The following is a 17,345-nucleotide window of genomic DNA, read 5'->3' on the forward strand; positions in this document are numbered from 1 at the left end:
CGCACTGTGATTTACAGTACAATGTAAATCAATCTGACAAAAAAAAAAAACTGTGCAGATGGTGCGGAAAACGTGCATGTCACTTCTTTTGTGAGGATCTGCAGCGTTTCTGCACCCTTCCATTATAGAAATCCGCAGTGGTAAAAACGTAGAAAATCCGCATCAATTCCGCTTAAAAACCGCACAAAATCAGCGACAAATCTGCACCTGCGGATTCTGCGCAGAAAATTCTGCACCCCATTCCGCAATGTGTGCACATAGCCTAATGCTGTATATCTGCCCCCAACCTGGCCTGTAAAAACTGAAAAATAAGTTTTATTATACTCACCTGCGGGGAGGGGAAAAGGTCAAAGAGCCCCAGCACTTGTGCACTGCGGTACTTTGCTTTGCCCTCAACAGGACAGAGAAGTACACCTGCGCAGGAGCGCGATGCTGGGGACATTGTGTGGATGACGCAGGGTTACATCATCCACAAGAAGCAAGCAGGAGGGCGGCGATCGTAAGAAGATGGGAGGCGCTGGACCAAGACCAGCGACACCAATCGGACCACACCGCCCCACAGGTGAGTATAATAAAACTTATTTTTCTGCTCTTCCAGTTCAGGTTGGGGGCAGATATACGGTATTATAGAACGCTGTATATCAGCCCTGAAAGGTGATGGTCGTATCTTATATCAGCCAAACCTGGAGGTTCACTTTAAACACATGAAAAATGTTGGTATGTAAGGCAAAATGTAAGCAGAGCTAGTGTTTGGTATGAGATGAGAGGATAGATACGTAGGACTCAGGCCCACCGTCCAGGTCAGTAATGATGTTGCGCCAGTGCCGACTATCCAAACGCTGCCCCGGTGACACTAGAAAGCAAGAGAATCGTGGGTCTCCAATCTAGGCGCCAGGAACCACTGACCTGGACGTAGGAACGGAATCTTGCAAATTGATCAGCTCATCTCTAATACAGAGCCACAGAAATTAAAGCTAGCCATATGCCGCAAAAGCTAAAAAAAATGGTGTTACCAGAAGTGGGACTATCATTTGACAGACAGTTATGGAATTTCCCATGTTTAAGCCCAATTTTGTCCATGGCCAGAAAACTACTATAAGTCCAAAGCTGTTAAGATTAGTGGCTTTAGCAGAAATAGAAAAGGTAAGGATTCTTCCTTGATCTATTTAATATAAGGAAATGCTTTAAAAAAATAAAAAAAAAGTTTTCCTTCCAAGTTAAATGAATGCAGATTTCACACTGTCATAGATTTCTGAAATGAGGATAAAAAATGAAAAGGGCTGAGCCGAGCACTTCCATAAAAGCCTCCTGTGCAGATGATCAGTCCAGGTGGATTTACCCTAGCTCTTCCCTCTACCTATTTCTGTGATACAATCACAAAGCAACAAAGAAAACAAGTGACCCTGTTTGCATATTACAAAGATCAATAGTATTTCAAGTAGTTGGAAGTACATTATAGACTGTTACAATGGCTTGAGACAAATACCTGGAGGTTTCCAAGGGTCCCCAAGGCTTCTGCTCATTTGCACAGCAAAGAACGTTCCTTGTTTTGCTATTTTTTTCCTGAATATTCAGTCTAACTGCTCACAGGAACAATATACTGGAACATGGCTTATTCTTGTGCGAAAAACTGATTTGAAGTCAAAAACTGAAGAAATTTTGACGGCTGCACATTGAACCTGACAGTACATTGCCTAAAAGCATAACCCAACATTGCATAAATCGCCTCGATATGCGGGACTTCGTAAAATTGCCTAAAAGCAACTGATTAAATCCTAACCCACCAGCGATTCTCCTTCTCCCGGTGAAATCACATCGAAGGAGCAGCTTCTTCTCTTCTGCTCTGTCGACAGGGCATCTTTGTCCAACCAATAGAGGCACTGGCCTTGGTCAGGGTGGTATGTGTCCATATACCTCTTGTACAGGAAAGAGCAGGAAACAGAACTTATCTATACCTTAAGCCACAGCTAAAAAATGGAAACAATGAAATATAGGGTACATTTTTTACGCAGACGAAAGCCTCTATGCTCCCGATATGTACCTTCGATGGAAGGCTAGACTGCTCATCAAACACTTTGTGGCAAAAATAGTTTGACATGTTGCACAAGTTTCGCACTACTCTCACCACCACTGACTTTGGCCATTACACCAACCGAACCAAAATTTTAAAATGTTGCCGCAGCTTAGCAGAGAGGACATGGAACAGCACAGCCCAACAAATTCAGCATAATTTACAGGTGGCATAAATTAAGACAGAAACGTACTCCAGTCCATGAAATATGTGCCAAATTCATTATGATGCGCACGTCTTAGTGAATTTGGCGCATCTAGTCTTCATGAGTCGGTCCCTTAGGGCGCACAATGCTGCAGTCTAAACATTACGCCAGCAGAGGCTAAACAGTTTTTCCAGTGGAAGAGCAGTCATACTGGCATTTGATAATATTGGCTCCGTGTAGCATGGTGAAACTGAGCATTCATACACAGCAGCAATACCCTTCCTACCTAATAAACATTTTGATATTGACTTACATCATTATTTTCGTCTCCATTTACGTACATGGCTTCCTAATAATAAAATGCACCCTGGAGCCAAGCTGTTTGGCCCAAGCACCGGCAGTGGGAGTCTGTTTCCAAAAACAAGAAGAATCTCAAAACGTAAAAAAATAACCCAAATCAAAAAAAAAAAAAAAAACAGTGCAGCAAAGCAATATTTTGGCAAAAAGGGACCTTTTTACCAATCCTAGCCAATCAGGTTGTTCACCTTTTTGGGGCAATTTTTTTAATATACATGTATGCATTTTGGGCTAGAAGTCATTTTTACAACTAGGTTTCATTCAAAGTTGGCACTGCTTGTGTCCTATAGCCACAGTGTTGCACTGTCTCTTCCTGGCTGTTGAATGAATCTGTTAGTCAGCCCGCTATGGCTGTCATGCAAGGAGTTTGTGACCCTTATCTGTCTTTTTCTGAGCTCTTCTCAGCTGATTTATGACCACAGGCCACATTGTTGAATGTGCAGAGAAACAGTCTGTGAAAGCAAAAAAAACTGTGCATCATTTTTAATGAAACCCAGTTGCAAAAATTATTTTTATCCCAAAATACAAGAATTAAGAACAGAAAAAGAAAATAAATAAAAAAAATAAGAAAATAAATAAAATTATATATATATATACACACACACATACATACATACATGTCTAAGGGGTACTTCCGTCTGTCTGTCTGACCTTCTGTCACGGATATTCATTGGTTCTGGCCTCTGTCTTATCATGGAAATCCAAGTCACTGATTGGTCGTGGTTGTTTTGCGGCGACCAATCAGCGACGGGCACAGTCCGGAAGAAAATGGCCGCTCCATACTCCCCGCAGTCAGTGGCCGGTGCCCGCTCTCCGTAGTCTGTGTCCCCGCCGCTCCGCTCCCCGCACGCTCCATACTCCCCTCCGGTCACCGCTAACACAGGGTTAATGCCGGCGGTAACGCATTCCGTTACCGCCGCTATTAACCCTGTGTCCCCAACCTTTTACTATTGATGCTGCCTATGCGGCATCAATAGTAAAAATATGTCATGTTAAAAATAATTTTAAAAAAACAAAAAGCCTGCTATACTCACCCTCCGCCGCCTTTCTCGCTCCTCTCCACGCTCCCGGAACCGCTCCATTGCAAGCGGCAGGTTCCGCTCCCGTCCCAGGGCTGGTGTGGGACAAGGACCTGCTGTGACGTCACGGTCGGTCATGTGACCGCGACGTCATCATAGGTCCTGCTCACACCAGTGCTGGGACGGGACCGCAAGCGAGAAAGGCGGCGGAGGGTGAGTATAGCAGGACTTCAAAGGACTATAGGTGAGTATATGTTGTTTTTTTTTTTTAAAGTCTCTATACTACGTGGCTCTGTGCTGGGCAAAATACTACGTGGCTCTGCTATATACTATGTGGCTGGCCAATACGTGACTGGGCAATATCCTACGTGGCTGGACAATATACTACGTGGCTGGGCAATATACTACGTGGCTGGGCAATATACTACGTGGCTGGGCAATATACTACGTGGCTCTGTGCTGGGCAATATACTATGTGGCTGGGCAATACGTGACTGGGCAATATACTACAACGCTGGGCAATATACTACGTGGCTGGGCAATATATTACGTGGCTGGGCAACATACTGCGTGGTTGGGCAACATACTGCGTGGCTGGGCAACATACTACGTGGCTGGGCAACATACTACGTGGCTGGGCAATATACTACGTGGCTGGGCAATATACTACGTGGCTCTGTGCTGGGCAATATACTATGTGGCTGGGCAATACGTGACTGGGCAATATACTACGACGCTGGGCAACATACTACGTAGCTGGGCAATATACTACGTGGCTGTGCAACATACTGCGTGGCTGAGCAACATACTACGAGCTGGGTAACATACTACGTGGCTGGGCAATATACTATGTGGCTGGGCAACATACTACGGGGCTGGGCAACATACTACGGGGCTGGGCAATATACTACGGGGCTGGGCAATATACTACGCGGCTGGGCAATATACTACGTGGCTGGGCAATATACTACGTGGCTCTGTGCTGGGCAATATACTATGTGGCTGGGCAATACGTGACTGGGCAATATACTACGACGCTGGCCAATATACTACGTGGCTGGGCAACATACTGCGTGGCTGGGCAACATACTGCGTGGCTGGGCAACATACTGCGTGGCTGGGCAACATACTGCGTGGCTGGGCAACATACTACGTGGCTGGGCAATATACTACGTGGCTGGGCAATATACTACGGGGCTCTGTGCTGGGCAATATACTATGTGGCTGGGCAATACGTGACTGGGCAATATACTACGACGCTGGGCAACATACTACGTAGCTGGGCAATATACTACATGGCTGGGCAACATACTGCGTGGCTGAGCAACATACTACGAGCTGGGTAACATACTACGTGGCTGGGCAATATACTATGTGGCTGGGCAACATACTACGGGGCTGGGCAACATACTACGGGGCTGGGCAATATACTACGTGGCTGGGCAATATACTACGTGGCTCTGTGCTGGGCAATATACTATGTGGCTGGGCAATACGTGACTGGGCAATATACTACGACGCTGGGCAATATACGTGGCTGGGCAACATACTGCGTGGCTGGGCAACATACTGCGTGGCTGGGCAACATACGACGTGGCTGGGCAACATACTACGTGGCTGGGCAACATACTACGGGGCTGGGCAATATACTACGGGGCTGGGCAATATACTACGCGGCTGGGCAATATACTACGCGGCTGGGCAATATACTACGCGGCTGGGCAATATACTACGTGACTGGGCAATATACTACGCGGCTGGGCAATATACTACGTGACTGGGCAATATACTACGTGGCTCTGTGCTGGGCAATATACTATGTGGCTGGGCAATATACTACGCGGCTGGGCAATATACTACGCGGCTGGGCAATATACTACGTGGCTGAGCAATATACTACGTGGCTGGGCAATATACTACGTGGCTCTCTGCTGGGCAATATACTATGTGGCTGGGCAATACGTGACTGGGCAATATACTACGACGCTGGGCAATATACTACGTGGCTGGGCAACATACTGCGTGGCTGGGCAACATACTGCGTGGCTGGGCAACATACGACGTGGCTGGGCAACATACTACGTGGCTGGGCAATATACTACGTGGCTGGCCAATATACTACGTGGCTGGGCAATATACTACGCGGCTGGGCAATATACTACGTGGCTGAGCAATATACTATGTGACTGGGCAATATACTACGTGGCTCTGTGCTGGGCAATATACTATGTGGCTGGGCAATATACTACGGGGCTGGGCAATATACTACGCGGCTGAGCAATATACTACGTGGCTGGGCAATATACTACGTGGCTCTGTGCTGGGCAATATACTATGTGGCTGGGCAATACGTGACTGGGCAATATACTACGACGCTGGGCAATACGTGACTGGGCAATATACTACGACGCTGGGCAATATACTACGTGGCTGGGCAACATACTGCGTGGCTGGGCAACATACTGCGTGGCTGGGCAACATACGACGTGGCTGGGCAACATACTACGTGGCTGGCCAATATACTACGGGACTGCGCAATATACTACGCGGCTGGGCAACATACTATGTGACTGGGCAATATACTACGTGGCTCTGTGCTGGGCAATATACTATGTGGCTGGGCAATATACTACGGGGCTGGGCAATATACTACGCGGCTGAGCAATATACTATGTGGCTGGGCAATATACTACGTGGCTGGGCAATATACTACGTGGCTGAGCAATATACTATGTGACTGGGCAATATACTACGTGGCTCTGTGCTGGGCAATATACTATGTGGCTGGGCAATATACTACGTGGACATGCATATTCTAGAATACCCGATGCATTAGAATCGGGCCACTATCTATCTATCTATCTATCTATCTATATTACTGCTTGCAGCGTCCGAGGCGCGCCCGCGGTCCGTTCCCCGCTCTCGCAGATCGGAGATCTGCGAGAGCGGGGACGTTACCGCGACCCCGACCGCAGCCCCATAGAAAACATTGCGTTAGTGCAATCCGTTTAGCGCTAGCGGATTGCGCTAACGCAATGTGACCCTAGCCTTATATAAAGCGTTCCTTCACATCCAGTTCTTGTTAAAGAAAGTTCTGATGAAGGTCTTATAATGGACCGAAAACGTTCAACTTCAAAAAAATTTTTTCTGGTTGCAAAATAAAAGGACTCTATTTTTTCACATACTGAGTGCCAAGTTTGTTATTATATTTTGACGGGTTGGATACCTGCCTTGAGCACCTACAGCTCTACAGCCTAAGAGTGCCATGTCTCTCAAAACAAGGCCACTGATTACTTTGTAATTGATGAGGGTATGGTTACATAAAGCAGTTGAATAGTGATAATCTCCTGCTGATAAAACACTGATATTACTAAAGCTACAACTAGCAGCTCATTAGGTGACATCACTGGAATCAAGGTCCTAGCCCCTACAGCATGCTGCTATCAGATTACATATAAAAAGAACTGTTGACAAATTGCCTTTAATTAGGCAATGTGCCCTGCACTGGCATTGTTAAAGGGAATCTGTCAGCAGATTTTTGCCATGTAATTTGAAGACAGCAGGAGATAGAGGCCGAGACACCCAATTCAGGGATGTGTCACTTGTCAAAGTGCGTGCTGGTATTTATTAACTGAGAAGGATTTATCATTAAAAAATGAACATTGCTGGACTAGTCCAGCAACTAAGCACCTCTCAGTCTATAGACTTTAGTTTGTAAATGGAGCACCTGCTGTGGGCGGGGTTTGCCGTCTCAGCTCTGCTAAACCTCAAAGCTGATTGTATCAAACGGCAACTAGAAATACAAGTGCTACATCGCTGGAATCAGATTCTCTTTGCCTATATTAGGCTGCTCTCAGATGAGGTAGCAAAAACCTGCTGACGGATTCCCTTTAATCTTCTGTGGGCAGGAAATGGTTGCAATAGCAGCTGTATGAAGATGGTCCGTCACACAAATAGCATTTAGTAGGGACACTTTTGCTGACAGCACCCTAATCTAAATGCCTCTTTTGGATCTTCAACAAAAAACAATGGGAGAAATGCATTCACCTTACATTCCCGTTTAGGGTCAAAACATTTTGCAAAAGGTCAGACTCTTACCTGTCAACCACCAATGCAATGGCTTGTGTTACATCTGGATTGGATACTTGAAGGCGCTTCCATAGTGACCATACAAACTCTTTGTCAGCCTGTAAAGTGGAAAAGAAAACAAACAAGTAGAAAATTAAGTTTGCTTAAGGGTATAATAGATCGATTTTGTAAGCAAATTATAGTATTGACACTAAGGCCTCTTTCACACTTCAGTTATTTGGCGTCAGTCTAAAACCGCCATTTTCCTCAAATAACGGATCCGTCATTTTTTTTTGACGAATCCGTTATTTTCCCATAGACTTGCATTAGTGACGGATTGTGACGGATGGTCGTCCGTTCCATCCGCCATGCGACGGATCTGTCGAAATTTGGCGGACGTTTTCTGAAAATAGACGGACATTGGAACGTTTTTTGTCAACGCCGAAATGGCGGATCGCGACAGATCCGTCGCGTCCGCCATTCCATAGAATGGGCGCCTATGGGCGACGGATCCGCCGCAACCGTTTTTTCGGCGGATCCGTCGCCCCAATCCGTTTTTTCAATTGCGCATGCTCCAAAAAGTAGATACTTCTCCCAGACAACCCCCAAGTAACGGATCCGTTAGAACAGTTTTCGCAACAATTGTGACGGATCCGTCAATCCGTCACTATGTCGGTAGTGACTGACGCCAAAAGACTGAAGTGTGAAAGAGGCCTAAGGCTTCAACCTTCAACATATTAAAGTACCAATGTGAACATAACTCAGTTCAAGCATTACCCGATAGTTACTTTTCAATGCAAATAGCCCATTTATTCTCTTTAGGATACATTTTTTATTCATTTTTTTATAGGGTGAAAAGAAAAGAACACCACAACAGTTTTTAAACTTTTGGAAGTTAAGTTTTTTGGATTTCATTTTTCAATGTTTACCACTGCAATGACATGAGACATCTAAAGTGAGATAGTAAGAACAATAATACCAAATATATATATTTACACATTGTTTTATTTATTTTACTGTTTGGACACAATAAAAAAAACTATTTAAAAAAAAATCATTTATTTTTATTTCTGATCAGCAAACGTGCTGGGATATCTGTACATGCTCGGGTGCTGAGTGTCTTCGGCCTGCTCTAATAATATGTCCGAGTCCCCATGGCTAGGGTTGAGCGAAACGGGTCGAACATTTTCAAAAGTCGCCGACTTTTGACAAAGTCGGGTTTCATGAAACCCGATCCAACCCCTGTGCGGTGTCGGCCATGCGGTACGCGACTTTCGCGCCAAAGTCGCGTTTCAATGACGCGAAAAGCGCCATTTCTCAGCCAATGAAGGTAAACGCAGAGTGTGGGCAGCGTGATGACATAGGTCCTGGTCCCCACCATCTTAGGGTACGTTCACATTTGCGGTTTGCGCCGCAGCGTCGCCACCGCAACAAAACGCATGCGTCGTGCGGCCCTATCTTTAACATTGGGGCCGCATGTGCATGCGTTGTGTTGCGTTTTGTTGCGTTTTACGCCGTATGCGGCGTTAGGGCGCACCTGCCTGGGCGCGTCAAACGCAACATGTTGCATTTTTCGGGCGGCGCCGACCTTTTCAAAAACGCATGCGTCGTGCGGCCCTATCTTTTAACATTGGCGCCGCATGGGCCGCATGTGCATGCGTTTTGCTGCGTTTTTGTTTGCGTTGTGCGTTGCGGCGACGACGCTGCGGCGCACAACGCAAATGTGAACTTAGACTTAGAGAAGGGCATTGCAGTGATTGGCTTGCTGTCTGCGGCGTCACAGGGGCTATAAAGGGGCGTTCCCGCCGACCGCCATGTTACTGCTGCTGATCTGAGCTTAGAGAGAGGTTGCTGCCGCTTCGTCAGAAGCAGGGATAGTGTTAGGCAGGGTCCATTAACCACCAAACCGCTTGTGCTGTAGCGATTTCCACTGCCCAACACCACCTTCGGTGTGCAGGGACAGTGGAAGCTACATTTTTTTTTTTTTTCCCCCTCAGCGCTGTAGCTCATTGGGCTGCCCTAGAAGGCTCCCTGATAGCTGCATTGCTGTGTGTACGCCGCTGTGCAAACCAACTGCTTTTTTCAAAGCACAAATCCTCTTGTTCCTTCCTTTCTGCACAGCTATCTTTTTGGTTTGTACACACTTTTTATTTAATTTGTGCATCAGTCCACTCCTTATTGCTGCCTGCCATACCTGGCTGAGATTACTGCAGGGAGATAGTAATTGAAGGACACTCCCTGTTTTTTGGGTTTTTTTTGTGGGAGATTAAGATTGACATTTCTGCTAGAGTGCCATCCCTGTCTGTGTCATCTCTCACTCAGTGGGCCATAGAAAGCCTATTTATTTTTTTGCTTGATTTGGGTTATAAAATCTACCTGAAAAAATCACTACATCAATCAGTGGGAGAAAAATATTGGCCTCAGGGCTTGTGTGCCACTCTTGACTCCTGTGTGCATCATCACTCACTCAGTGGGCCATAGAAAGCCTATTTATTTTTTTGCCTGATTTTGGTTCTAAAATCTACCTGAAAAAATCACTACATCAATCAGTGGGAGAAAAATATTGGCCTCAGGGCTTGTGTGCCAGTCCTGACTCCTGTGTGCATCATCACTCACTCAGTGGGCCATAGAAAGCCCTTTTTTTTTTTTTTTTTTTTGCTTTATTTGGGTTCTAAATTCTACCTGAAAAAATCAATAAATCAATCAGTGGGAGATTAATATTGGCCTTTGGGCTTGTGTGCCAGTCCTAAGCGTGCCATCTCTCTCTCTCAGATAGTGGGCCATAGAAAGCCTATTTATTTTTTTTATTTTTTTTTAATGGGTTTATAAATTTTCCCTGGGAAAAAAAAAAAAAAGTGGGAGATTAATATTGGCCTCTGGGCTTGTGTGCCAGTCCTGAGCGTGCCATCTCTCTCACAAATAGTGGGCCATAGAAAGCCTATTTATTTTATTTTTTTTGGTTTTATAAATTCTCCCTTAAAAAAAAAGGGAGATTAATATTGGCCTTTGGGCTTGTGTGCCAGTCCTAAGCGTGCCATCTCTCTCTCTCAGATAGTGGGCCGTAGAAAGACTATTTATTTTTTATTTTTTTTTAATGGGTTTATAAATTTTCCCTGGAAAAAAAAAAAAAAAGTGGGAGATTAATATTGGCCTCTGGGCTTGTGTGCCAGTCCTGAGCGTGCCATCTCTCTCACAAATAGTGGGCCATAGAAAGCCTATTTATTTATTTTTTTTTGGTTTTATAAATTCTCCCTTAAAAAAAAAGGGAGATTAATATTGGCCTTTGGGCTTCTGTGTGCCAGTCCTAAGCGTGCCATCTCTCTCTGTCTCTCAGATAGTGGGCCATAGAAAGCCTATTATTTTTTTTATTGGGTTTATAAATTTTCCCTGGAACAAAAAAAAAAAAGTGGGAGATAAATATTGGCCTCTGGGCTTGTGTGCCACTCCTGACTCCTGTGTGCGTCATCTCTCACTCAGTGGGCCATAGAAAGCCTTTTTTTGTTTTATTTGTTTTCTAAATTCTCCCTGAAAAAATCATTTTATTTTCTTTGGTTTCTAAATTCTTCCTGAAAAATCATTTTATTCTATTTTTTTTTTTTCCTAAAGTCTCCCTGAAAAAAAAAAAAAAAAACAAATCAGTGGGAGATTAATATTGCCCTTTCTGCTTGTGTGCCAGTCTTGACTCCTGGGTGTGCCATCTCTCTCTCTCTCTCTCTCTCCCCAATTGTGGGCCATAGAAAGCCTATTATTTTTTTAGCTTGATTTGGGTTCCAAAATCTACCTGAAAAAATCACTACATCAATCAGTGGGAGATAAATATTGGCCTCTGGGCTTGTGTGCCACTCCTGACTCCTGTGTGCATCATCTCTCACTCAGTGGGCCATAGAAAGCCTTTTTTTGTTATATTTGTTTTCTAAATTCTCCCTGAAAAAATCATTTTATTTTATTTGGTTTCTAAATTCTTCCTGAAAAAATCATTTTATTCTATTATTTTTTTTTCCTAAAGTCTCCCTTAAAAAAAAAAAAAAATCAAATCAGTGGGAGATGAATATTTACATTTGTGCTTCAGTGACAGTCCTGCGTGTGTGGCATCTCTCTCATTTGTTGTCACCAACAACAGAGTGTGTAACATTGTGCCTGATTTTCGTTGTGGTCTCACTCACCTGTAAAGGGGTAGCTAAATCATACTGAAGTTATAGCTCACCGTGTAATTTGTGTGACAGCAACAAATACCGTTAGTTTGTTTACGTTTTTAAAACAATGAGGAAGTATGGTGGAAGAGGTCGTGGCCGGGGACGTTCATTGTCAGCTGGTAATGAGGGTAGTGGTAGTGGTGGAGCATCAGCTGGTCGTGGGAAAAAAAATATTGCACCTAAGTCTGGAGCTGTGGAGCCAGGTTCGTCGTCTGGCTACACAAGGCCTCGAACGCTCCCTTTTCTGGGAGTAGGAAAACCGCTTTTAAAGCCGGAGCAGCAAGAGCAAGTTTTGGCTTATCTTGCTGACTCAGCCTCTAGCTCTTTTGCCTCCTCTCGTGAAACTGGTAAATGTCAAAGCAGCGCGTCGTTAGTGGATGTTCACGGTCAGGGACAAGTCGCTTCCTTGTCCTCTTCAGCAAAAACAACAACAGAGAAGAATGCAGCAGGCGACACAACGGGTTACTCCATGGAGCTCTTTACACATACCGTCCCTGGCTTAGAAAGTGAAGCAGTTAACAGTCCATGCCCATTACAAGTTGAATCTGACATGGAGTGCACTGATGCACAGACACAGCCAGACTACTATGCTGGTCCTTTGACTCAGACCACAACATTGCCCTCGCAGGGTGCTGATCAAGAATCAGACCCTGATGAGACTATGTTGCCCCATCACGAACGCTATACCACCGACCGACACGGTGACACAGACGAAGTTGCACACGAGCTACAAGAAGAGGTAATAGATGACCCAGTTCTTGACCCCGATTGGCAGCCATTGGGGGAACAGGGTGCAGGCGGCAGCAGTTCTGAAGCGGAGGAGGAGGGGCCGCAGCAGGCATCAACATCGCAACAGGTTCCATCTGCCGGGCCCGTATCTTGCCCAAAATGCGTGGCAAAGCCAAAACCTGTTGGAGGACAGCGTGGCCATCCGGTTAAAGCTCAGTCTGCAATGCCTGAAAAGGTATCCGATGCTAGAAAGAGTGCAGTCTGGCATTTTTTTAAACAACATCCAATTGATCAGCGCAAAGTCATCTGTCAAAAATGTTCAACTACCTTAAGCAGAGGACAGAATCTGAAAAGTCTCAATACAAGTTGCATGCATAGACATTTAACCACCATGCATTTGCAAGCCTGGACTAACTACCAAACGTCCCTTAAGGTTGTAGCACCCTCGGCCAATGAAGCTAGTCAGCAACGCAACATCCCTTCCGGCAGTGTAGGGCCACCATTTTCCGCACCACCTGCAGTATCTGTGCAGGTTTCTTTGCCAGGCCAAAGCAGTCAGGGTCAGGGAATCACCAGTTTCGTAGTAGGAAACACTGCATCTAGGGCACCGGTGGCAACAATACCATCTCCCACCGTCTCTCAGTCTGCCATGTCCACCGGCACCCCCGCTAGTTCCACGATCTCCAGCTCTCCAGTCCAGCTCACCCTACATGAGACTATGGTTAGAAAAAGGAAGTACTTAGCCTCGCATCCGCGTACACAGGGTTTGAACGCACACATAGCTAGACTAATCTCGTTAGAGATGATGCCCTACCGGTTAGTTGAAAGCGAAGCTTTCAAAGCCCTGATGGACTACGCTGTACCACGCTACGAGCTACCCAGTCGACACTTTTTTTCCAGAAAAGCCATCCCAGCCCTCCACCAGCATGTTAAAGAGCGCATCGTCCATGCACTCAGGCAATCTGTGAGCACAAAGGTGCACCTGACAACAGATGCATGGACCAGTAGGCATGGCCAGGGACGTTACGTGTCCATCACGGCACACTGGGTAAATGTGGTGGATGCAGGGTCCACAGGGGACAGCAAGTTTGGGACAGTTCTGCCTAGCCCACGGTCTAGGAAACAATTGGCTGTAGCCGTTCGCACCCCCTCCTCCTCCTCTTCGTCCTCCTGCAGAAGCGAGAGCTCGTCCACAGACCGCAGTCGCACAACCACTCCATCCACAGCTGCCACTGTTGCACACCAGGTCTCCCATTATGGGGCAGCTACTGGCAAACGTCAGCAGGCTGTATTGGCTATGAAGTGTTTGGGCGACAACAGACACACCGCGGAAGTTCTGTCCGAGTTCTTGCAGAAAGAAACGTAGTCGTGGCTGGGCACTGTAGATCTTGAGGCAGGCAAGGTAGTGAGTGATAACGGAAGGAATTTCATGGCTGCCATCTCCCTTTCCCAACTGAAACACATTCCTTGCCTGGCTCACACCTTAAACCTGGTGGTGCAGTGCTTCCTGAAAAGTTATCCGGGGTTATCCGACCTGCTCCTCAAAGTGCGTGGACTTTGCTCACATATCCGCCGTTCGCCCGTACACTCCAGCCGTATGCAGACCTATCAGCGTTCTTTGAACTTTCCCCAGCATCGCCTAATCATAGACGTTGCAACAAGGTGGAACTCAACACTGCACATGCTTCAGAGACTGTGTGAACAGAGGCGGGCTGTTATGTTTTTGTGGGAGGATACACATACACGGGCAGGCAGTAGGATGGCAGACATGGAGTTGTCAGGTGTGCAGTGGTCGAAGATTCAAGACATGTGCCAAGTCCTTCAGTGTTTTGAGGAATGCACACGGCTGGTTAGTGCAGACAACGCCATAATAAGCATGAGCATCCCCCTAATGCGTCTGCTGATGCAAAGTTTGACGCACATAAAGGATCAGGCGTCTGCAGCTGAGGAAGAGGAAAGCCTTGATGACAGTCAGCCATTGTCTGGCCAGGGCAGTGTACAGGACGAGGTAGCGGGCGAAGAGGAGGAGGAGGACGAGGAGGATGATGGGGATGATTATATTTTTAATGAGGAAGCTTTTCCGGGGCCACTGGAAACTGGTGGCGCGGCAAGGCCGGGTTCTGGTTTTTTGAGGGACACAAGTTACGTGGATTTGCCTGAAACTGCCCCTCAACCAAGCACAACCGCAGATTTGAGAACTGGAACTTTGGCCCACATGGCGGATTATGCCTTACGTATCCTCAAAAGGGACACACGCATAACTAAAATGATGAATGATGACGATTACTGGTTGGCCTGCCTCCTTGATCCTCGCTATAAAGGCAAATTGCAAAATATAATGCCACATGAGAACTTGGAACTAATATTAGCAACCAAACAATCAACTCTTGTTGACCGTTTGCTTCTGGCATTTCCTGCACACAGCGCCCGTGATCGTTCTCACACGAGCTGCAGGGGCCAGCAGACCAGAGGAGTTAGAGGGGCAGAAATCAGAAGTGGCGTTGGCCAGAGGGGTTTTCTGACCAGGTTGTGGAGTGATTTTGCTATGACCGCAGACAGGACAAGTACTGCAGCATCAATTCAAAGTGACAGGAGACAACATTTGTCCAGTATGGTTACAAACTATTTTTCATCCCTTATCGATGTTCTCCCTCAACCGTCATTCCCATTTGATTACTGGGCATCAAAATTAGACACCTGGCCAGAATTGGCAGAATATGCATTGCAGGAGCTTGCTTGCCCGGCAGCTAGTGTCCTATCAGAAAGAGTATTCAGTGCTGCAGGTTCAATACTAACAGAAAAAAGGACTCATCTGGCTACCCAAAATGTAGATGATCTAACCTTCATTAAAATGAACCACAACTGGATTTCGAAATCTTTTGCCCCACCTTGCCCGGCTGACACCTAGCTTTCCTATGAAAAGGTCTTGCCTGTGGACTATTCTGAATGCCTTTTCCAATCTCGTAATTTTCTGCACCTGATTGTCCAGCATACGACATGTTTACACCTCACTAAATGGCCAAACTCCCCACACGGGGCCGTGGTATCGACACTTGGCGACAGCACCCGTGAGAGTGCAGTTTGTCTGAAGAGGTGGGTGAGCCCGCTTTTGGTCGACGGCACTGCCACTGGGTCCCTCCTAGTACAATAAAGTGTCTCTGGCGGTGGTGGTGCGCACCCAACGTCAGACACACCGTTGTAATATGAGGGGCCCTGGGCCTGTACCGCCGGCCACAAGACAGTTTCCCCCCACCCCAGCTCAAACAGTGCTCTACCACTTGCAAAATTATCTCACAGCTCCATCAATGTTTAGTCTATGCGCTGACATCCTTCAATGCCTGCCACTGACAATACCATTGTATTGACATTTTTGTTATATTAGGCCTTCGATGCCTGTCTGTGGTCACTCCTTCCACTAGGCCTCCACTGACCACACCACTGCTGCCCGTGTACCCCTGTAACCAATTTAAAATTTCCTACAGCCATGTGTTATTATTTTAGGCCTTCGATGCCTGTCTGCGGTGACTCCTTCCACTAGGCCTCCACTGACCACACCACTGCTGCCCGTGTACCCCTGGAACCAATTTAAAATTGCCTACAGCCATGTGTTATTATTTTAGGCCTTCGATGCCTGTCTGCGGTCACTCCTTCCACTAGGCCTCCACTGACCACACCACTGCTGCCCGTGTACCCCTGGAACCAATTTAAAATTGCCTACAGCCATGTGTTATTATTTTAGGCCTTCGATGCCTGTCTGCGGTCACTCCTTCCACTAGGCCTCCACTGACCACACCACTGCTGCCCGTGTACCCCTGGAACCAATTTAAAATTGCCTACAGCCATGTGTTATTATTTTAGGCCTTCTATGCCTGTCTGCGGTCACTCCTTCCATTAGGCCTCCACTGACCACACCACTGCTGCCCGTGTACCCCTGTAACCAATTTAAAATTGCCTACAGCCATGTGTTATTATTTTAGGCCTTCGATGCCTGTCTGCGGTGACTCCTTCCACTAGGCCTCCACTGACCACACCACTGCTGCCCGTGTACCCCTGGAACCAATTTAAAATTGCCTACAGCCATGTGTTATTATTTTAGGCCTTCGATGCCTGTCTGCGGTCACTCCTTCCACTAGGCCTCCACTGACCACACCACTGCTGCCCGTGTACCCCTGGAACCAATTTAAAATTGCCTACAGCCATGTGTTATTATTTTAGGCCTTCGATGCCTGTCTGCGGTCACTCCTTCCACTAGGCCTCCACTGACCACACCACTGCTGCCCGTGTACCCCTGGAACCAACATCAGAAAATATAAAAATAAGTATTTTGCTTATAAAAAAGAAAATACTGGAGAGATATCAAATGCAGACATTTTAACATTAAAAACAAACACATACAACAAAAATCTGGTACAGTACTAAAAATGGCCACCAGCTACAATAACTTTCTCCTGCAAGTAGTTAACTGAAAGGTTTTTTCAATTTTAAACACAGATATGGCATCCACCGAGTGTTGTCCTGTCGCGTCTTCTTTATATTATTGCCAAGAAGATGCAAAACAATGAAAATAATAAAATCATTATTTACCAAAAAAATAGAGTAAGTCAAAACCACATTGCAAATAAACATTCATTACAAATAAAGAAGCAGGGCGCGTCCGAGGGTGAGTATATACCTAATAAGAATATAATCACCCTCGGACGCGCCCTGCTTCTTTCCGACAGCCTTCCTTCCTAAGAATCAGCCCTTCCGTGGTGTAGAGAGAG

The 17,345-nt window shown here is 46.2% G+C and overlaps 1 protein-coding gene across 1 annotated transcript in view; it reads right to left on the reverse strand.

The window, feature by feature from the left end:
• The window catches only part of CNTLN (centlein), a 537,174-nt gene that overhangs the window by 482,449 nt on the left and 37,380 nt on the right, over window positions 1–17,345 (reverse strand). Inside the window, exon 3 of the mRNA XM_069766280.1 lies at window positions 7,691–7,779. Within this exon, the coding sequence (XP_069622381.1) occupies window positions 7,691–7,779 (89 nt within the window). The remainder of the gene's footprint in view (window positions 1–7,690; window positions 7,780–17,345) is intronic.

The sequence above is a fragment of the Ranitomeya imitator genome, chromosome 1 (genome assembly GCF_032444005.1).
Source record: "Ranitomeya imitator isolate aRanImi1 chromosome 1, aRanImi1.pri, whole genome shotgun sequence".
In the NCBI taxonomy this organism is placed as follows: domain Eukaryota; kingdom Metazoa; phylum Chordata; class Amphibia; order Anura; family Dendrobatidae; genus Ranitomeya; species Ranitomeya imitator.